The sequence below is a fragment of the Chanodichthys erythropterus genome, chromosome 17 (assembly GCF_024489055.1).
Source record: "Chanodichthys erythropterus isolate Z2021 chromosome 17, ASM2448905v1, whole genome shotgun sequence".
NCBI lineage: Eukaryota > Metazoa > Chordata > Actinopteri > Cypriniformes > Xenocyprididae > Chanodichthys > Chanodichthys erythropterus.
In genome coordinates this window covers 38,466,048-38,489,289 of record NC_090237.1, presented here as the reverse complement: position 1 = coordinate 38,489,289, position 23,242 = coordinate 38,466,048, and the positions used below count along the sequence as shown (strand labels likewise).

The following is a 23,242-nucleotide window of genomic DNA, read 5'->3' as shown; positions in this document are numbered from 1 at the left end:
ATCTCGCTGCAACGCTTAAAGAGTTAGTTCACCCAAAAATGAAAATGATGTCATTAATGACTCACCCTCATGTCGTTCCAAACCCGTAAGACCTTCGTTCATCTTCAGAACACAGTTTAAGATATTTTAGATTTAGTCCGAGAGCTTTCTGTCCCTCCATTGAAAATGTATGTACGGTATACTGTCCATGTCCAGAAAGGTAATAAAAACATCATCAAAGTAGTCCATGTGACATCAGTGGGTTAGTTAGAAGTTTTTGAAGCATCAAAAATACATTTTGGTCCAAAAATAACAAAATCTACGACTTTATTCAGCATTGTCTTCTCTTCCGGGTCTGTTGTCAATCTGGGTTCACGACTCCGCTTTTTCTTCTTCTTCTTTCCTGTTTTACGGTGTTTGGCATCCAGCTTATTGGTGCATTACCGCCCCCTTCTGCTCCGGAGTGTGGTTCACGACTCCGCAGTGACGCTGCTGACGTAAGACGCTGCTGACGTGTTATCTGGTGCGCCAGAGCTTCGTTTACAGTCTGAGGGAGACACACGCTGTATTCAAGCTATTCTACATTGTTTGTATTTTGGTATTGATATATTTTAAAAAATGGTGGGTAAGTGTGCATGTCGCGGATGTCCTAATCGCCAAAAACAACCACGGCGACGTAAAAGTGCATTACCAACGCCGACAGATGAAAGGTTTTAATGGAATCAATTCAGTGGAATCAATTCAATGGAATCAATTCAGTGGAATCAATTAAATGGAATCAATTCAATGGAAAGGATTCTGGAAGAGAATATAATGCTGAATAAAGTTGTAGTTTTTGTTATTTTTGGACCAAAATGTATTTTTGATGCTTCAAAAACTTCTAACTAACCCACTGATGTCACATGGACTACTTTGATGATGTTTTTATTACCTTTCTGGACATGGACAGTATACCGTACATACATTTTCAATGGAGGGACAGAAAGCTCTCGGACTAAATCTAAAATATCTTAAACTGTGTTCTGAAGATGAACGGAGGTCTTACGGGTTTGGAGCGACATGAATGACATTAATTTTCATTAATGACATCATTTTCATTTTTGGGTGAACTAACCCTTTAAGGGGATTCTTTTTGTAAAATAATCCACTTTCTTCAAAGATTCAGCGACGAAGGAGAGGCTTCTGACTTGCAATTTGAAGGAGAAAGATTATGAGGAGTGTCACTCAGCACCAGGTTATGTATATATAGGTTATGTTCCCACCTCCATTTCTTGTGCTTGAGCACCATTAGCCATTGCGGCTTCAATATTTCTAGGAGAAAGGTGTTCCCCCATAGCGTCAGCTAGCTGTACGCAATGTTAAGAGACCATCTCGAAAGGGAGCAAACAAGATGCACTTTCTGCTATCTGGGTCTCTGTGAACTGCTTTCTGGAGCGTGTCACAAAAATGAACCAAACACAGTGAATACTTGTTGCACAAACATGAGAAATATGTCAATAAAAACTTTTAAGTGTCTACATTTTTCTTATTTGATGTTAAATGCATTAGGATAAGTCACTTTAGAAAATGAATCACAGCACGTTTCAGATCAATAAAAATGGACATGTAGTGCGGAAAATACGGTAGCATATAGCAAATTATTTTGTGGCCCCCACTTTTTAGAACCCCTGAATTAGAGAACTGAGATGTCCTTCAAGATGGCTTACTTTGATTGGTTTCCAGGTCACAGGCTGGAGGACAGATAAGTGAGGAAATGAGGAAGCATCACTTTGACTAACGAGAAGCACCCAAAGTCTTCAGGATCACTAAAATCCTCCTGACAGGTTTGTTGGGGCAAGTTGGAGCCAAACTCTGCAGGATGTTGGCCCTCCAGGAGCAGGATTAAACACCCTTGCTATAAACTAAATGTTTAGCTGAATTAGCGAAAGATTCTTATATTATGAACCTATGGCTCTTTGCTGCCCTCGATTAAATTTTATTATAGATTCTCACATATCTAAAGTTTTGAGAACATTATTAAAGACCAGATAACTTTAAACAAACGCTCTATTAAAGGAACACTCCACTTTTTTTGAAAATAGGCTCATCCAACTCCCCTAGAGTTAAACAGTTGAGTTTTACCGTTTTTGAATCCATTCAGCCGATCTCCAGGTCTGGCGGTACCACTTTTAGCATAGCTTAGCATAGTTCATTGAATCTGATCTGACCGTTAGCATCTCGCTCAAAAATGACCGACTCAAAAATTACGTAATGCACGGCGTATCTCAGAGTAGTGCAAGATGAGCATTTGTGGTTAAAAAGTATATCATTTTTAATTTTTTTTATGAAATTAGTGATGGTTTCTCTAGATTAGACTCTTATTCCTCGTCTGGGATCATGTAGAGCTTTATAAAATATAATTTTTTTTGTCTTTTAGAAAATGACCGATGGTTTCTCTAAGAATAAGATAAGACTCTTATCTCTCATCTGGTATCGTTTAAAGCTCTTTGAAGCTGCACTGAAACTGTAATTTGGACCTTCAACCGTTTGGAGTCCATTGAAGTTCACTATAAGGAGAAAAATCCTGGAATGTTTTCCTCAAAAACCTTGATTTCTTTTCCACTGAAGAAAGAAAGACCGAACATCTTGGATGACATGGGGGTGAGTAAAATATCAGGACATTTTAATTTGAAAGTGAACTAATCCTTTAATGAGCATAAGAGACTTTGTTCAAAAACATTAAAAATAGTAATGTTTCCAAACTTTTGACCGTTAGTGTATAAATACATTTAAAGGTAAATACATATTTTCCTCAGCTCAATGTTGGTTATCAGGTCGACATCTCAGTGTCTTTAATCTTCAAATGAGCAGACAGTTTCCAAATACAAACTATTTATTATCTTTATTTCATTTTTATTTATATTTATTTAGTACTGGTATATGTGTGGTGTGAAATAAACAAGCACTGGGTTTTTTTCGTTAAATAAATGGTCGTGATCTCAAATTAAGTCGTGATCATTGTTATTTATTTCAGGGCTTCCGTATGAACGCTGTTCAGAGCTACTGCTACAGTGACCAATCATGTAGCTCAGCGTAGCTGTACACTGTTCTCATTGGATTACACTTGTGATTGACAGTTCCGCTCACCAGTTATTTCCACGGTTCTTGCCCGGTGGGCGTCACCCCCGCCTGTCCCATTTTCTGTAGTTTTCGTCCATTTCATTTTGTTGCGCGTGAATCGTAACGGGACAACATGGCGACGCAGACGGCCCGCTACTACAGTGAAGGCGGCAGAGCAACAAAACGACAAAAAACGGAAAGCGAGGGAGGAATGGCGACCGTAAGACAAATATTTGCTTACACACTATCAGATATTTTATTAGAGACTTCATCTGATAAAGCTTTAGTGAGGTAGCTGGCTGAAATAGCGCGAGTTAGCGAACCAGCTAACCAAACAATCGAGCTAAACATGCTGGATTTCTCACCGAAAGCTTTACAAAGACACAAATATGACAAAATCAAATGATTATGAAGGACATGTTTGCTGCATTAGTGTGAAATGAATGTATTTTTCGCGCCACACATATATTGTGATATATTGCTGAATGAATGGATTCCGTCATCATTGATAAACAATACACACATTATGAGTGGGGGAATATTGTGCATACATGACGACTACTGCATACACATTTAGAGAATTTGTACACAATATACACAGCATGCAAAATGTGAATACTATAATTAAGTTATGTTTGCATAGAAGTCTGTTCACAGTACTAATGTTATGATTATATTTTATAGGAGGGCTATGATGACCCACACAAGACCCTCCCCTCTCTTGTGGTGCATGTGCGAGGTTTAGTGGATGGGGTTTTGGAGGCAGACATTGTGGAAGCCCTGCAAGAGTTTGGGACCATCAGGTAACTCTTGTGCTTCATTTGCCTAGATTGCGCCGTATCTTGATTCTCCGTGCATTGTGGAAAATCCATCTCCATCTCTTTGCAGTTATGTCGTGCTCATGCCCAAGAAGCGTCAAGCATTGGTTGAATATGAAGATATGAATGGGTCTTGCAATGCTGTAACTTACGCCAACGACAACCAGATCTACATCGCCGGACATCCTGCGTTCGTAAACTACTCTACCAGTCAGAAGATATCCAGGCCGGGGGACCCTGATGACTCCCGCAGTGTTAATAATGTTTTGCTTTTCACAATCATGAACCCCATTTATCCAATTACCACGGTAATGCCTACAAGCCAGTGTTATTGATGCTTTTATTAGAGACATTTGTGTTTTCTCAATTCACACTAATATTCTTGTCATTTTATAGGATGTTCTGTATACTATTTGCAACAACTGTGGTCCTGTTCAGAGAATCGTGATCTTCAGGAAGAATGGTGTCCAGGCCATGGTGGAATATCCTTTACTGTTTCAGAACTGTTGTTAGATTTGTGTTTATGAATCATCACGGTTGTTTGTTGCTTTCTTTTATGATGTATGTCTTACAAACATTGTTGGGAAGTTTCTCTCCAAGCCAGTTAACTGAAACTATAGTATGTTGTGTTCCCAGAATGCTTTAAATCATGACTTGTGTAGTCATGGCACGCAAGATCTCCTCTGTATTTCTTTAATTCCTCACACGTTTGATTCCGTTCAGAGCGCCCAAAGGGCCAAGGCCTCGCTCAATGGGGCTGATATATACTCCGGCTGTTGCACACTAAAGATCGAGTATGCCAAGGTGAGGTTCATCTCAATTCATTGTGTGATAATGCTAAAACAGCTCTATCATTATCTTTCAGACTTTTGACCATATCCAATATGCATGAATGGCTTAAGGGATAGTTTACCCAAAAATGAAAAATATCCCATGATTTTCTCACCCTCAAGCCACCCTAAGTGTGTATGACTTTCTTCTTTCAGTCAAACACAATCAGAGATATATTAATAAATATTCTGGAATAGAGCAAAGCAAAACACCGGTCACGAATTAGAAGTCTAAAATGAGAATTTTTAAAGAGAAATATGGGAGGAGCTTGATAATATAAATAGATATTTTTTTTCTTTAAAAAAAAAAAAACGTGTTTATTAACCCCCTGGAGTTGTATGGGTTACTTTTATGATGGATGGATGTGCTTTTGGGCTTCAAAATCTCATCCTCTATTCACTCCCATTATAAAGTTTGGAAGAGCCAAAATATTGTTTAATATAACTCTGATTGTGTTTGACTGAAAGAAGAAAGTCATACACACTGAGGATGGCTTGAGGGTGAGTAAATTATGGGGTAATTTTAATTTTTGGGTAACTAACCCTTTAAAAATGTGGTATCAGAGGCAATATCATTTTGTAGCCAGTTTTCAAAATCTTGAAAGCAAGAAGTAAAATAGTCAGGTTTAAAATATTATGGCAATTTCCTGATAATTTACTCTCCTCCATGTAATCCAAGATGTTCATGTTGGTCTTTCTTCAGTGGAAAAGAAATGAAGGTTTTTGAGGAAAACATTCCAGGATTTTTCTCCATATAGTGGACTTCACTGGGGTTCAACGGGTTGAAGGTCCAAATGTCAGTTTCAGTGCAGCTTCAAAGAGCTCTACATGATCCCAGACAAGGAATAAGAGTGATCTAGAGAAACCATCGGCCATTTTCTAAAAAAAAACAAACAAATTATATACGTTTTAACCACAAATGCTCGTATTTCACTGCTCTGTGAAGCGCCATGCATTACGTAATCATGTTGGAAAGGTCACTCGTGATGTAGGTGGAAGTACGAAAAGGGCGAAAAACGGCATCTCATTTTCTCCAACTTCGACATCATTGTTTTACCTTTTTTTGTAAACTGTGTTTGTCTTTTTACATTTGCTTTGTAGACACTGGATCGGTACATCTGTCTACGTCACAAGTGACCTTTCCAACATGATTACGTAATGCACGGCGCATCTCAGAGTAGTGCAAGATGAGCATTTGTGGTTAAAAAGTATATCATTTTTAATTTTTTTTAGGAAATGAGTGATGGTTTCTCTAGATTAGACTCTTATTCCTCGTCTGGGATCATGTAGAGCTCTTTGAAGCTGCACTGAAACTGACATTTGGACCTTCAACCCGTTGAACCCCAGTGAAGTCCACTATATGGAGAAAAATCCTGGAATGTTTTCCTCAGAAACCTTTAAAGGGTTAGTTCACCCGAAAATGAAAATTCTGTCATTAATTACTCACCCTCATGTCATTTTACACAGACCTTCAATTAATCATTAATCAGAACACAAATTAAGATTTTTTTTTTTGATGAAATCCGATGGCTCTGTGAGTCCTCCATTGAGAGCAAAGCCATTCAAACTCTCAAGATCCATTAATGTACTAAAAACATATTTAAATCAGTTCATGTGAGTACAGTGGTTCTTAATATTATAAAGCGACAAGAATGCTTTTTTTGTGCTCCAAAAAAACAAAGACTTTTCAACAATATCTATATGGGCCGATTTCAAAACACTGCTTCAGAGCTTTACGAGTCAAACCAGTGAATAGGAGTGCCAAAGTCACGTGATTTCAGCAGTTTAGCCGTTTGATAGGAGATTCGAATCACTGATTCGAAATAAAGCTCAGAAGCTTCATGAAGCAGCGTTTTGAAATCGGCCCATATAGATATTGTTAAAGTCTTTTGTTTCTTTGGCGAAGATCTTACGGGTGTGGAACGACATGAGGGTGAGTAATTAATATTTAACTTACCCTTTAATTTCTTTTCGACTGAAGAAAGACAAAGATTTTGGATGACATGAGAATGAGTATAAATTTAAATTCTCAAGTCAGCTAATCCTTTAATTGCACCAACATGTAATTTTTTTTTTTTTTACCCAACATTTTAAGTAAATACCCAATATCCACCATCTCTACTCAAGCATTGCCATAGTTATGGTAGAAAGCAAAATTTTTTTAAATTTTTTTTCTCAGCCAACACGCCTTAACGTGTTCAAGAATGACCAGGACACGTGGGACTACACCAATCCAAACCTGAGCAGCCAAGGTACCGTTTACCCTACATCTGCTCTGACATTTCTCAGCGCCCTTACTGCCACTGTGGGGGAAATAAATGGGTGGGATTGGGGCATCTTAGAACCGCAGCAGGTTTCCGCTGTTTCACCTCCCCTGTGCTGAGTGGTAGGCATACGTCTATAGGCCAACATCTACACCGCATGTTGTGTTTGTTTTCCTGGCTCTCTGAGGGCAAAGTAAAAAGCCGTCTCTGTGTGATCTTGCTAAGGCTTCCTCCGAATGTTGTCCTTCTGATATCTCACAAGCTTCCTTTTCCAGCAAAGCCCGTCACATGTCAGTAATGTGAGGGGCAAGTGGCTTACTGGGTAAGCACCATGTAGGTCTACTCTGACACGTTTTACAGTCAACGTGAAACTACGATTGCAGCCCATTTTACTTTTCCAGGGGGAACTTGATTTGTCCATTGACACCACTCGAAATGAAGTGTTTTTTTTGTTGTTGTTGGTGGTGTTTAGAATAACATGCATTGATTAAAAGTAAATGGGCTCAATTCTGCTTTCATGTTGACTTTTTTTAGGATTACAGTCCGAAGGTATTCATGGCCACCAACGGTGTGCCCAAAGAAACAAATAGTTCAAGCAGTTCAATGAACCAAAGGCCTTTGAAGGAATTGTTCATTGGTGCTCACGCCGGCCATTTGCTCCTCACATTCATGCGGTACATTTAGAGACCAACACGAAAGCACAGAACCTTCCAGAATATCAAGTGCGACAACACTCAGTACATCTGGACACTGGGGGACATTTCCTAGATTTCACTGAAGACACAAGTTCCTCAGACTTCCAACACTGTACCAGTCAACAAACCACAACTGCTTCCTATACCTGCGAGAACATTTCTCCAGAAGGACAAACACTCATTTTACTCTCGTGAAACTGCAAGACATCCTGACAAACACCTGATCACGCACCATTTAGCACTCATCACCTCCTACAGAAATGACACTGCCAACGAAGACATCCTTCCCTTGAAGGATTTGGGGTTGTCGGTGCGAGTAGTTACGGCTCCCACACCCATCCGACTTTCTCCCGTTGTTTCTTACGGGTCAAGAACAAGACACACTCCACTGTGACACATCACCTTCACCTCACTGCTAACAAGGGATGTTTTTGACACGCATCCTCAAGTGACACCATGACACAATTCAAACAGACCTCTTCTCTTCATTCATGTCAGACTGTTCCATCCACAGACAAACAGCCTTCTCTGAATCTTTCTCTGGGCTACGTCGTCTTTCTCTCGCCGTGCCGATCGTTACAACACAAACCCCCACACCTACAAATCGACATGCCTGACTCTTCACTCGTCAACAGCTGATGACACTAAACCACTCGAGACACCGAAGACACTGCAGACAACACTTCGTCAAGCAGACGCACTGACATGCAGACAAGTTTTTTTACTCAGTTAAGCCATGAAATTCTGCCCTGGAGGCTGGTGTTTCAGATACGCTCTCTTCCCCCAACATGTCTTCCTCCTCTAGTCCTTCCCTTTCACGATTCCTCCTCTCTCTTTCTGTCAATATGTGACGTTTTTTCCCTTTTTTTTCCAGTCGTATGACTACTGTGTAACACCTTCCGTATGATGCAGGTTGGCTTTGTGTCTCTAGTGGAAGTACCAGTCAGTCTGAATTGAGCATAAATTGCTCCAGCTTTTCGACCTCCATAAGAAGACAGGCATTGAAATGTGAATATGGAACAAATGCTGGCATCAGTGGAGCTTTGAAACCCATCTGAAACAAGGAAGAGTGCTTGGGAAATCAGTGGAATTGACTGAAATGGACAGTTCTTAAGTGCGAAATGGAGGAAGACGCTCAACGATGGCTAATTTACGGCATGTTCTACTTGCCCCATCCTTCAACCCCCAACCCTTACGTTTGTACTGTAAGTAACCCCAAGCTTCTGTTGTCTTGGAGTGATACGCTCATAGTCTAATGTTTCATGGGGATGTGTGACCAAATGATTGACTAACTTGACCTTTTCCTTTTCAGTTGAGGGTTTTTTTGTGTCTTCCCTCATTGGGCTGCAAATTTATGTAGTTCAATAAGGTGCATTAAAATGCATTCGTGGGTTGGGTTGTGCTTCTGTGAGCAACAATTTTATACTTGTGTGATCCTCAGAGATGTTTTGAGGCGAGTTTTTCACCGACGGGCAATGGTCCCTCATTCTGTGTGTTTACACAAAATACAAGGCAGCTGCTCTGTACAGGCCCTTTTAAACAAGGGATGCACCAATCCGATATTCAGTATCAGCTTTGAGATTTTTGTGGGATCTGGTATCGGTCAGACAGGAACGATCCAAATCCAATACGGTGTTCTCACGGTTGTTAATGTGAAGCTCCACAAAAAGCAAAAAACATTATAAAGCACCATAAAAGTTTTTGTGCACCAAGTCACCAATCCATTTGATTGTTTAAAGGGTTAGTTCACCCAAAAATGAAAATATTATATTTATTACTCACCCTCATGCCGTTCCAAACCTGTAAGACCTTCATTCATCTTCAGAACAAAAATTAAGATATTTTTGATGAAATCCAAAGTTTTTTATCTCCCATAGAAAGCAACTGAATTTCCACATTCAAGGTCCAGAACGGTAGTAAAGACATTGTTAAAAATTCCACGTGACTGCAGTGGTTCAACCTTAATGTAATGAAGTGACGAGTATACTTTTTGTGGACAAAAACAAAACACAAATACTGACTTTATTCAGCAACAATTTTCTGGAACTTGAATCTGGTTATTTTGTTGCTTTCTATGGGAGATAAAAAACTTTGGATTTCATCAAAAATATCTTAATTTTTGTTCTGAAGATGAATGAAGGTCTTACAGGGTTGGAACGACATGAGGGTGAGTAATTAAGTTTTCCATTACATTTCATTATATTTGTCCCAAATAGTTGTTACGGCACAAATAAAGTCTATGCTTTACACTGATATAATAATATAGATCACCATTTTCCAAACACCAAACTTCAAATAAAGATGCAACTGTAATAATTTTAAAAGTAAACTTAACTTTTGGCTGCATGGCAATAAGATTGACTGTTTAGGACTGTCAGAGAGTAAGAAGTTTAAGATGCAGTTGGGACTGTTGACAAAAGCAAAATCACATTGAAAATGTTGACTGATATTTTGATTTTATTTTAGGGTAAATAAATAAAATAGTCAACTTTTGAAGTAGATCAAAACCTTTTAATCAACTTTTTTTGATCCACTTCAAATGTTGACTACTATATTTTAGGGGGGTTAAAGCCTCTGTAAAATAGCGACTTCCCTGGTATTTAGTAGATTGTGTTTAACGTATAAAAGATTGAACATCAGTTCGACACACACAAACACACACACACACACACACACACACACACACACACACTGAGGTATAGATATTCTACTATAAGCATTGTACTGGTATTGGGGTCGGTTTCGGCCAATATTCAGTAATTTGGGGTATCTGAATCGGTGTGGTTTTGGAAAAAAAATGGTATTGGTGCATCCCTACTTTAAACCTTCATAAAGCAGGAACTACTAAAGCCCAAAGTATACTTCAGTTTTTATGTGTTCGCTATGGTGTTCGTACAGTGTGCGGCATAGGTCACTGCTTGCGTGTACCATGTTTTTTCTAACAATGTGCTCAGTTCTCACGTGCATCTTAAATTTTTTTCATCAAGAAGTTGGTCCATAAGGTGGCAACACTGTGTTTCACAGTCGGAAATAGAGATGAGGTGGAACAAACCACAACCAACAGGAAGCGGCAACAACTGCCGTATCATTTCGTAGGCTGCATTTGTTAAACAAGTATGTAATTTTAGAAAAGGAGCCATTACATTCCAAAGTGAGAAATTATAGTAATTTACACCTCAAGAGGAATAACTCAGTTTTGTGATGGATACTTTTCTGAATTGAGACATACGACGCATGCAGCTGACAAATGCGACCTCCAGAGGACACAGCATTAGAAATGAGACGTGCTTGTGTGAAGGGGTTAAGAGATATCCAAATGAGTACAACGACATTTTTATCTGTCGTACCTCTGGAGTAGGGCTGCACGATATTGGAAAAAAACTGATATTGCTATATTTTGTTTTTTTGCGATTATAAGAAAAGAGAAATTCACTAGATGACGTAATCACTCTATAAACATTGGGGTAATGTAGGTGAGTGCATGAATACTCATAGAAAATAATAAACAAATTACAAGCATAGATAAAAATATAAAAGAACAAAGATACAAATTAAGTAGAGCTTTATATATTTCAGGTAATCTAACAGTATTCAGGTACAGAAATTGAATAATCAAATGTAAAACACTTAATAGTCTGACTGTATAAATTAAAATCGCTTGAATGTTTAAACTGACAGGACCTAAAACACATTCAGATGATAAACTTTCATTGTATGGTGGTCAAACTTTGCAATTAATCTGAGAATCCCATGCATTTTGAACCGTGGTGTCTGGTCCGTACGGATTAACGATCCCTATACTTGACATCGCTCATCCTGTGATGCACGCATCACGATATCGATGCTAAAATTATATATTGTGCAGCACTACTCTGGAAAGAAAAACTGCAGACTTTGGACAAAAGCTGCATTTCCACTGAAATTACCCTGAACAATTTTCACAGGAACTTTGTTTTCCCCCAGACCTGTTGCTGTCTGCGTTTCCATCGTGATCTAAAGTACCGTGAAGACTTAAGTCTGGTGACATAGGACTGCGTTCGACTTTCCAGTTCCTGCTGGATTTTGTCTTCCGCATATAAGCTTAATAAACCCTGAACCTCATCGACAGTCCATCGGTTGTCATTTTTAAACTCAAATGTTGCTTTGAATAGTAAACAACTCTTACTGCATGCACCGCAACAGACTTTAAAAATGGTGGTTGAAACAAAAGACTGCATGGAGTAAACCAATCGGCATGTTCAGTGCCCAAGTCCCACCCCCGAAAGTTCCTGGACTTTGAAAAAGTACTACCTCGTGAGCAGGGACTTTCTGAGGGGGAAGTTTTTACCCAGAACTTCATTTAGACCCTGGTTCCTGTGGTCGAAACACACCGAGTACCATCCCAAAGTCCCTAGATCTTGGGGAAAGTCCCTGCAGTGGAAATGCGGCTAAAGATGAAACTTCGTGTTAACAATCTGTGTTCGCGCGCACTCTCAAATGGAGTATCCTTTGAAACGCTATGTGTTCAGCTGTTACGTATGCGTCAAAACTGAAGTATACTTTAGGCTTAAAATCACTGGTTGAGGGACAAGAAAATCTCCTTACCACAAAAGTTTTCAAAACGGCAAATTAGCCTTTCTAATGCAAAACAATCATTTTTACAAAATTTCCCATGCTGCTTAAGTACATAATTTTATTTGCTATATATATTAAAAAAGAAAAAAAAAGTGTTGCCAGTTACATCAAATTTTACTCTAATGCAGAAGTAGTTGATATGCCATATTTGTTTGTAGTCATGTAGTGACTGGTTGTGCACCATTTTGGTGGTAAAAAGGGTATAGGAGAAGAGGCCTGTCATCATTTTACATTTTTGTCTTTTGAAATAAAGCGAATAAAGGCATGGTGCCCTACACATTTAAGTTCCTGAATAGAGTAAGAAACCTGTAATGTGATTGTTTAGAAATGTCAGTGAGATTGATGTTTGCACTGTGTGTACCTGAACAGGTGCAGATGCTGATGGCAATGGGGGCAATCAAGGTGTGTGTCTGCAGTAGACATTATGTCCTCCCCCACCCACTCACTCCCAAACATATGACATACTACACTGTCATGGCCATTAGCCAATGAGTTCTTCGCTCTGTTGCTTAATTATAAGTTTGATTGGGCTGGTACACTGCCAAAGAAAGACTGTATGTTTGTTAGCCAGATGACTGTGTTTGTGAGTAGTAATAAATAGGTCTTATTTAATGGGTGAATCTCACGAAACATTTCACCCCTAAAGAATTTAAAATAAAGAAAATGTATCTTGCTATTATTATCATTGAAGGATTAGTTCACTTCAGTGAAAATTTCCTGATAATTTACTCTCCTCCATGTCTTTCGTCAGTCGAAAAGAAATGAAGGTTTTTGAGGAAAACATTCCAGGATTTTTCTCCATATAGTGGACTTCACTGGGGTTCAACAGGTTGAAGGTCCAAATGTCAGTTTCAGTGCAGCTTCAAAGAGCTCGACATGATCCCAGACGAGGAATAAGAGTCTTATCTAGAGAAACCATCGGCCATTTTCTAAAAAAAACAAACAAATTATATGCTCTTTAACCACAAATGCTCGTCTTGCACTACTCTGAGATGCGTCACATATTACGTAATCATGTTGGAAAGATCTTAAACTCATTTTCTCCAATTTCAAAACCGTCCGACATTGTTGTTTTACCTTGTAAAGGCCGTTTGGCTCAGTCTTTGCACATTTGCTTTGTAAACACTGGATCGGTACTTCCACCTACGTCACATGACCTTTCCAACGTGATTACGTAACAGAGAGCAGTGCAAGACGAGCATTTGTGGTTAAAAAGCATATAATTTTTTTTTTTGTTTTTTTTAGAAAATGGCCGATGGTTTCTCTAGATAAGACTCTTATTCCTCGTCTGGGATCATGTAGAGCTCTTTGAAGCTGCACTGAAACTGACATTTGGACCTTCAACCCGTTGAACCCCAGTGAAGTCCACTATATGGAGAAAAATCCTGGAATGATTTCCTCATAAACCTTCATTTCTTTTCCACTGAAGTCACATTATGACACATGATAAACCATACAAAATTGAATTATTTAAAATAACATCATTTTCTTTAATAATATTCGTACAGAATGTTCATAAAGAAATATTTTCGTGGGATTCACCCTAATAGTATCGCCCATTTTTTTTTTTTTCTTTCTTTTTCCTGGTGTCTTATGTGTCCCTTTCTCTGCTGATCTTAAAGCACACGCCAGTCACATTAACGTTACAAGTGTCCTGTCCTGTCGCCTCTCAGCGAACGAACTCATCTTTCACTCTCTCTCTCTCCCTCCCCCCCTCTCTCTTTGCCCCTCCCCCTTTCCTTTCTTGGCCTTCTTCCTTCTCTCGCCTCTCAGATATGAACGCCAACCCCAACAAGCGCCAGAGGCAGCCGGCTCTGCTGGGAGACCACCCTCCAGAGTATGGTAAGGCTTGCGGGGTACACGCGTTTACACATTTGCCTCATTTGCTCGCAATCAGGGGAGTGGATGTTAAAACGACAACAAATCGGGGGTGCATTTATCACAGTGGCAGCAAGATGGTGCTGTGTTGAAGTTAAAACTTTAATTTAAGTGAAGGGTGTGTAAAATGTTTGTTTACTCCTAACCTGCCCGCAACCCCCACCCCACGTGGTCTGTTTGTCATTTGTGGATTCTCAGGTGGTTATCACGGATACCAAGAAGAGAGCTATGGTGGACCCTACGAAGGCCGGCGGATGGGGCCGCCCATGGGTGGTCCGAGGCGCGGTGGAACCAGTCAGCGCTACGGTGGACAATACGGTCCCCCGCCTCCGCCCCCAGGTGAATATGGCGCACATGCAGACTCACCGGTGATCATGGTCTACGGCCTGGATCCGGTTAAAATAAACGCGGACAGGGTCTTCAACATCTTCTGCCTGTATGGCAATGTGGAACGGGTACGTACAGCAGCAATACACGAGTCGGACACTGCCCGAAACCAAACCACTTCATTTGTAAGCCCATTTTCTCTTCTTCTGAATGTAGGTGAAGTTCATGAAGAGCAAGCCTGGAGCTGCCATGGTGGAGATGGGAGACTGCTATGCGGTGGATCGTGCCATCTCACATCTCAACAACAACTTCCTGTTCAATCAGAAGCTCAACGTATGGTACGTGCTTTTTTCTTTTTTCATTTTGCAATAAGGGCAGGTGCATCGTGCATGGTTCATTACATATTTTGCATAAAAAATGAATAGGATGAACATTTTTTAATATTTCTAATTGTTTTAGTGATTAAAGACATATTACACCCATGGTGTTAAAATACTTATTTAGGTCACACTGCAGTTTAGGGTCCAATTTGTTGCTAGGATTTTGAAAAAAAGTCTCAAAGTCGCTAAATCTAGTGACAAAATCACTAAATTGGCCTGCATGCTTTTCTTCAGCGTGCCCGCTCTCTGCAGCAGGATGCATAATTTAGTAATTCACCTCTTTCATCTGTTTTTTTTCTTTTCTCTGTGTCAGTGTGTCTAAGCAGCAGGCCATCATGCCCGGCCAGTCATACGAGCTAGAGGACGGGACCAGCAGCTTCAAAGACTTTCACGGCAGCAGAAATAACCGCTTCACTTCTCCAGAGCAGGCGGCAAAGAACCGCATTCAGCACCCCAGCAACGTCCTCCACTTTTTCAACGCAGCACCTGAGGCTTCACCAGAGTCCTTCACCAGGGTCAGTTCATCACACTAGAGACCCTCAGGACCTTTCTTGTCTTATGATGTTATTAGGTGTGTAAATTTAAAACCATCATCTCTTTTCAGATTTGTGAAGAACTGGGTGTAAAGAGTCCTTCAAATGTCAAACTTTTTGCAGCCAAAGGTATGTAATGTAAATAAATGTGCTGTTGCGTTGTAAATGATGGCATAGAAAGCCAAACTCTGCGTTTAAAGTGCAGCCTTTTTGTCGGTTAGGGAAACTTTAATGTCATCTAAGCACCTCCAATGCTTCTTTACGTTATTGAACAGGTTCCACATCAGAGAGGAGTTCATCTGGGCTTCTGGAGTGGGAGTCTGTTAATGATGCCATGGAAGCCCTTGCTATGATGAACCATCACCAGATGAAGAACCCCAGTAAGTGACCTCATTAGTGGTCGACCGTGCATTTACCACACACACACACACACACACACACACACTGAAGCTTGTGTGATGCTTGCGGTGTTTTCAGCCTCTGAACTCAAATAGGCCACATTAACACTGCAAGTCTTAATGCACAGATCCCATCTTTTGACCATATCCGATGATTTTTTTTTTTATATATATATTTTTTTTGGACAAACTGCTTAAATTTATTTTAAAAGTGACCTGTATCTGATGTCTCCTTTTTACACTGCACTTGGCAAAACTTACCAAAAATAGCATATATGACATCACAAATCAATTTCAATGGTACGTTGATCTTATTGACGTGAATTCATATAGAAACCCTTTTAATGCAGTAGTTACATCCAAAATAATACGAACTCTTCACGACAGCATACGTACGCAGCTCCGCTGGAAGCGTGTGAGTTGAATAATACTCGGGTAGATATTTGTTAAACATGTCACAGCTTCTGAGTTCAAATCCCTCATCTGATACTAGGTTTTTTAGTCATTAAAACAAAATGCATTCATCAGTGATTGTATATCAAGGGCAGGTACAAGTTTGTGTGCTTTTTATTTTGTTTTTTCAATGCAACGAGTAGGTATAGTCTCTAGGGCCCTCCCGTTTTATTTTTTCCCAAATTCTGTTTCAATTTTTCTGGATTCCGTTTTTTTTTTTTTTTTTTTTTTTTCAGTTTTATAAAAGTTTCCAATTTAATAAAAGTTTAACAAAAAAAAAATATTTTTTAGGGCCCTATGATAAACGACCCTAAGTTTTTACCAAATTCTGTATTCTGGATTCCATTTTAATGGTTTAATTCCATTTTAATAATCAAAAAGCATATCCAATTAATTGAATTCTTAAAAACAACAATATTTATTAATTAAAAAATATATTTTTATGATTTTTTTTTTTTTTTTTTTCAGAAGTTCTGTTGTGTATTCAAAATTTTCTGGCAATCAAATGAATGCATACCATTTAATTTATCTTTTAATCATGAAATTAAAGTTTTTTTTGTCAAACAATAAAAAATTAAAACATGGAAGAAACACTGAGATTATTGTTTAAAAATATATTTTAATAATTTATTGGTAAATTAATTTATTTAAATTCTACTGTACAACAGTAATGTTTGTCGAACTTTTATTTTGACGGTTTGCCTAGAGCTTTGAGTTTGTCTGTGTTTATGACGGTAGTTTTCTCAAACGAAGCGGTTAAATGCTGATGAAGTGACTTTCAGAGCAGCTCTGGAGATGAATTTGTGCGTTCATAGTGAGACGACAGAGGACGAAAACGCTGCGAGCGTCTCGTGTGCTTCAGCGTGTCCCCGTGCGATTGTGTGTGAGGTACATGAAACCGCGCTTCCGCATCATTCATTTCAGAGTCACACAGGCATGCAGGATTCATGTTTAAATAGTCTTTTTGTGGTTTAATATTCAGTCACTAGTCTATATCGCAATTTAATTTACGTGTACTGACATGCTTTTAATTCATTCATCAAAAATGTGACAAATTCCGTGACATTCCGTGTTATATAGTAAATTCCCTTTTTATGAATGGATTCTGCGATTCCGTCCATGATTCCGTGATCGCGGAAATTATAGGGCCCTAAGTCTCTACCAGCACGATTCGGCACGTTGTGTAATTCCCGGCTGAGAAGTTTTTGTAATTGTGATGTACCGTACCAGGCTCAAGTGGAAATACAACTGGAACCATTATAAAAACTGTTCAGCCCGACAGTGGAAAAGCGGCTAAAATGTCTCTTTCATAGGTTTGACTTTCCACTGTCTCGTTACAAATTAAACAGATCGGCTTTGTGCTGGATTGGGTCAAAATGAACGCATACCTCTCTGTCAGATTATCTTTGAGAACTATTTTCTTTGTCAACTTTTCTTTTCCTGGAAACTGACATCTTCACCCATCCAAACGCTCACTGTGGTGAAGTGTCGCCCGATTATGTCCAATGCTCACTGGATGTCATGACAACAGTGTCACACAGTGCTCTTGAAATGTGAAATGGAGGCGGGTCTGGATTGAATTCTCTCCAGGTCCGGATTCGGACTGGAGTTGGGACTTTGAGAACCCCTGGTAGTTCTTTGTTAGAAAATTGACCGTTTGGTAAAAATCTTTATCGAAAGGTCAGACTTACATAAAAATGAAGCGGAAATCGGAATCGGCCAAAAAAATTGCAATCGATGCATCTCTAATACTCTGGCACTGTCAAAATACAATTCCCATATCCGACACATGAAATGTATATAATTAAAAAATGCCAAATATAAGCTGATATATGGGTCTTGGAGATGCATTTATCAGCTGAACTGGTTATATGATGGCACCTGTGATGGAAGTGCCATTAGATCTGTTTCAGATCCCAGTAAACGTCAATCTAGGCTGCATTTTAAAGCATTATGGGTGCATCATCTGACAGCGGCATCACATGTGCATTATGCATTGCACCACCAAGCTCAGTAAAAACTTGTATTCAGTAGTATTTTTTAAAAAGAAACTCTGTTCTCGCACCATTTTCCCATCGCCATGTTAAAATGTGTCCTAATCCTGTGTTTGTCTCCGCAGGTGGGCCGTACCCGTATACACTGAAGCTGTGCTTCTCGACTGCGCAGCATGCAAACTGAGCAGCAGCAGCATCGCTCACCCATCACTTCACCTTCCTGCTACTTTATTGTCCTTTACGGCTCATTTGTGCGAGTGGGTGTGCAGACGTGTCGAGTTAACCTTATGTTGATTGAGCCGCAGCACAAGCTGAGAGTGAAACTGACTGAACTCATTGTTTTTAATGGAAGAGGAGAGTTAAAACGCTTTTGTACCAGTATTTTGGTTTTGTTACCGTTTTTGTTCTTTTTTTTTTTATTGCTTACTATGTTCGACTGTTAGCTCTGTGCTCAGCACCTCACTTTTAGAAATGTCACCCTGTAAAGATTGCATTTTTTTTTTTTTTTTCTGATTGTAAAATAAAAAGTGATAATGGGTCTTTGTTGTGATTTGCTTTCGCAAGGGGACAATTGTGACTCATGTTTTAAAATGTTTTACAATAGTTCAACCCTTCTTTTTTTTTTTCTTCTTCAAAAGCTGCCTGGATGTTACTGCCTAGTGTATATTTGCAGTCTGGACAATAAAATGTAATCAATTTAATAAAGAAATTTAATCTGCGTATTCAAAATGGGCTCACTGCCACTTGCAGATCAAGTTTGAACATGCTTTTACAGGGTTTCATCAGTCATGGGAAGATTCGACACTAACTCATGGAAATGTGACTCTAGTGGAGGTGAATTTCTTTAATTATCGTGTGCATGGAGGCCCAGAAAACCAAATCATCCATTGGGTTGCTTTGAAATCAAATGAATATTTAGACCAGAAGCGGTAAGGAATCCTGATACGATGAAGACTCATGTAGCATAATTACTTGATGAATAGTTGATTTTGTAAAAAGTAATTCTGTAATAGACTGTAGTGTTTGCTCAAAAGAGCAAGAGTTAAATTCAAGGTATGTGTTGACCACTGGTGATGATTTTTGTCATTTACAATTATTGTGCTTTATCGTCCCCCTTCATCAGATGGAAGTTTCTATAAAAAGTTGCTTGAATGTAACCTCAACAAAGAGTGTTATTTTTGGAGATTTCAATATAAATTGGGAGGAAACATCTTGCAGAAAAAAACCTTAAAAGAATAATGGACAAATTTGATCTTCTTCAAATGATCAAGGGGCCCACAAGAATCACCACATCAAGCAGCACCCAGATTGATTTGGTATTTACAAACCGACCAGAGAGAATAATCAAATCTTATAACGTTAGCTGGTCAATCTGATTCTTGTGGCTAGAAAGCTCTCAAAAAAGAGATTTCGCTCATGTATCGGAGAACGCGAGTTTGTTGAAATCCCCCAAAACAAACAGGAAAGTTTTAAAAATGCAGTACAACGAATTGACTGGAATCATTTATTGCTGGGTTTAGACTGTGATAAGAATAGTGGAATTTCCTCAACAACTGAACAAAGATTTCAGCTCTAAAATCAGTAGAAAGCATAAAAAAAAATGCTCAAAAAAATGAATTGTTGGATTTACTTAAATAAGTGTTAAGTGGTTCCACGCAAAAATATTGAGTCATTTGTAAAAAAAACTATTTAGTTGAATGAACAAATGAAATTTAAGTAAAGCTGACAAAATTTCTTTGAGTAAATACAAAACATTTGAATGTCACTGTTACATAATATTTATATGTGCAGTTTACTTAATAATGTTATGTTGATTACGTAAGGTGAACACATTTTTTTTTAATAATCATTTAAATAAAAAGGATACAACATAACAAAATGCACTCAAAAAATAACTAATTGAATAAACTCAATTGAATTGAGAGCATGAAGTTCATCCTATAAACATGCGTATATGAGCGCTCACAGCCTAAACACAGGCGACACTCTTCTGCATGATGGTAACCACAAAATTCAAAAACATTACAGAAACTAGTCTAAATGTCCAACATAACTGAACATTAAACACTAACATCAACTAACAGCATCTTTCCCTTTACTGAAAAACACATAAAATAACACTTTAATCCCTAAATCTACTAATGCAGTCCCTAGCAAAACATGCTGGGAACTACGGATCCACTGCACAGTTAGTTATGTCAACAATAATGTGTGCGTTTCACACAGCAATTTTAAGTTGACTGAACAAACACTTACTAAGTAAAGCTGACAATACTCAATTTTAGTAGAAACAACGCAGTTAAATTACGTTCATGTAGTTACATGAGTTTTTTAAGTAATGTGAACAAGAGTGGTTTGAGTGAAACTAACAACAGTGAAAGTTCTTTTTTTTGAGTGTACCCTGGATGAACAACAATATTCTAAAACTAATGAAGCAAAGGGATCTTGCATTAAAAGCGGCAGTTAAAAATAAATCAGCTAGTGCTAGAAACTTGTTTACAACATTACGTAATAAAGGCCAAAGCTGATTTTTTCTTGACTATAATAGAGAATGCAAAAGAAATCTGGAACCAATTAAAGAAACTTGTGGGACAGGACACAAAAAGAAAAAGAAAAAAAAAACATTATGGTAAATGGACAACTTACTAATAATTCATACAAAGTTGCAGATGCCTTTAATAACAGTTTTGTTGAATCCGTGGCGAAAATTGCCCAGTCCTTCCCACTCAGCAATATAAATACTTGTACAATAAATGCTACAGAGCCAGCCTTTACCCTGGGCAGTGTCACAGAAACTGATGTTGAACAAACTGTAAGATCATCCAGAACTAAAGACATATTTGGCATGGACACACTCATGTTAAAAGAACTCGGTCCAATTTTAATTGCTCCCATAACTAAAATTCTCAATTGTTCCATTTCTGAGACCGTATTTCCAAGTGTGTGGAAGAAATCAGCTGTCATTCCGATCTACAAAAATGCTGACCCTCTGTCAATTTGCAACTATAGACCAATTAGTATAATACCTACAGTGTCTAAAGTTGCAGAGAAGTTAATTGCTCAACAAATAATCACTCATCATTTTCCCTTCACTCTATGCAATTTGGTTTCAGAGCTCAACACTCCAGAGAAACAGCAAACTGTTTTTTAATAGAAAATGTTAAAAGCCTATTAGATAAAGGTGGGATAGTTGGTGCTGTGTTTTTGCACCTGAAAAAAGCCTTCGACACTGTAAATCATAAAATACTAATGGCCAAACTAACTAAATTTAACTTCTCACCAATAAAATGGACAGAATCATATTCATCAAATCGATCACAGTCAGTGAGAATCAACGATCACCACTCTCCCTCCTTCCTGTTGTCCACAGGTGTCCCACAAGGTTCTGTTTTGGGCCCATTGCTTTTTTCTCTCTACATTAACGACCTTCCCTCAGTTTGTTCAGAGGTTTCCATTCAGATGTATGCAGATGATACGGTCATTCTCATGCCAAAAACACCACACATGCTGCGACTAAACTAACACAATCTATTTTAATCTATTAAAACTCAATGTCAATAAAACAGTAGCTATGTTCGTTTCCAGATCCAATGTTGCAATTAATAAATCTGAGTTTTTTGTTGCCGGGGAAAAAGTACAAGTTGTGCCTGAATATAAATATCTTGGGGTGTTAATAGATTCGAAACTTACTTTTACATCACATGTCAAAAAAGTCTGCAATCGTGCCAAATGCAATATTTTTGGTTCATAAGATCCTACTTTTCATTCCAGGCAGCCAAAATGTGATATGTCCCATATAACTTACTGCTTAACCACATGGTCACAGGCTAACAAAACAACACTAAAACAAAAAGAATCATTGTACAAGCAGACAATTAAAATACTGGATAAAAAACCACAAAGACATCCCCACTGCAACATATTACAAAAGCATCATCTTTTAAGTTGGGAGAATGTCATCAAATACTCAAAGCTTTGTCTGATTTACAAAATCATCCATGGTCTGTCATCGCCTCCACTCAGCCAATTTGTGAACATAAGAAGTAACACACATTGGGTAACTAGAGGGGCAGGGGAGATTGTATTGTTCCTCTCCGCAAAAGTGCATTCAGTCAGAGTGTCTTTTCGGTTACAGCATCCCAGGTGTTTAAAAGATATCTAAAAACATGGTTCATAACAAACAAAACATGCCATCATCATTAATTTTTAATATTATTATCTGTACTGTCTCTACACTGTATTTACCTACAGGCTTTAATGTGTTTTTCACTGCTCGTTTATGTTTGCTCTGTTCTTAACCTTTTAATCTTAATTATGTTTTTTTTTAGGGAGACACTTTTTAACAACTGTCCAGGGACTATGGATGAAAAATAGCCTTTTGGCTAATTCCAGTGCATTTACAGCCATGTTAATTCATGTACATTTTCCATGTCAAAAATAAATAAATAAATAAATAAATAAATGATTTTTGTTGAAATAATGTAGTGCAATGCAGGCCACTCTAATAACCCAAAACTCAATATTAGTGATGGGTGCTTTCGAAACCCTGCTTCATGAAGCTTCGAAGCTTTACGAATCTATTGTTTCGAATCATTGGAGTGTGTCTTCATCGCTGGGGACCGATTGCATCACTGCAGCTGCTGTTAGAGGCTCCGGTTCCCATAGAAACCTGAGACTCGCGCTTAGGACTTCACGTGCGCATTGGCTCGTCTAGCCTGAAAAAAAAAAGCTTTTTAAACACTATTTAAGCATAAGAAACAACATTTATGTGACAGTTCATGTTTTTGCTGCTATGAAATATGTTATTTAATTGTGAGTTTGCCAAGTAGTTTGAAATTTCAGGATTCCCCCATTCAAAGAGTTGCGTCCTCAATGACGCACTATACACTATGTACTCATCCATGTAGTGTATGGATTTTATGTAGTGTATGGAAGTTTATTTTGTCATTAACATCCGTGTCTGATCCCCCCTCCCCCTCC

The 23,242-nt window shown here is 38.5% G+C and overlaps 1 protein-coding gene across 2 annotated transcripts; it reads left to right on the top strand.

Moving 5' to 3' along the window:
* The first annotated feature begins 3,191 nt into the window (after window positions 1–3,191).
* hnrnpl2 (heterogeneous nuclear ribonucleoprotein L2) lies at window positions 3,192–18,768 on the top strand. 2 transcript variants are annotated; one of them, XM_067365036.1, is made up of 14 exons: window positions 3,192–3,298; window positions 3,763–3,881; window positions 3,967–4,204; window positions 4,293–4,378; window positions 4,604–4,700; window positions 6,906–6,978; window positions 12,669–12,701; window positions 14,073–14,141; window positions 14,376–14,632; window positions 14,721–14,842; window positions 15,198–15,399; window positions 15,489–15,546; window positions 15,693–15,797; window positions 18,388–18,768. In XM_067365036.1, the coding sequence occupies exons 1-14, from the start codon at window positions 3,212–3,214 to the stop codon at window positions 18,444–18,446; spliced, it is 1,605 nt and encodes a 534-aa protein (XP_067221137.1). In that variant the 5' UTR covers window positions 3,192–3,211; the 3' UTR covers window positions 18,447–18,768. The 2 variants fall into 2 exon arrangements, with proteins under 2 accessions (XP_067221137.1, XP_067221138.1); XM_067365037.1 differs by lacking the exons at window positions 12,669–12,701; window positions 14,073–14,141.
* Window positions 18,769–23,242: the final 4,474 nt, after the last annotated feature.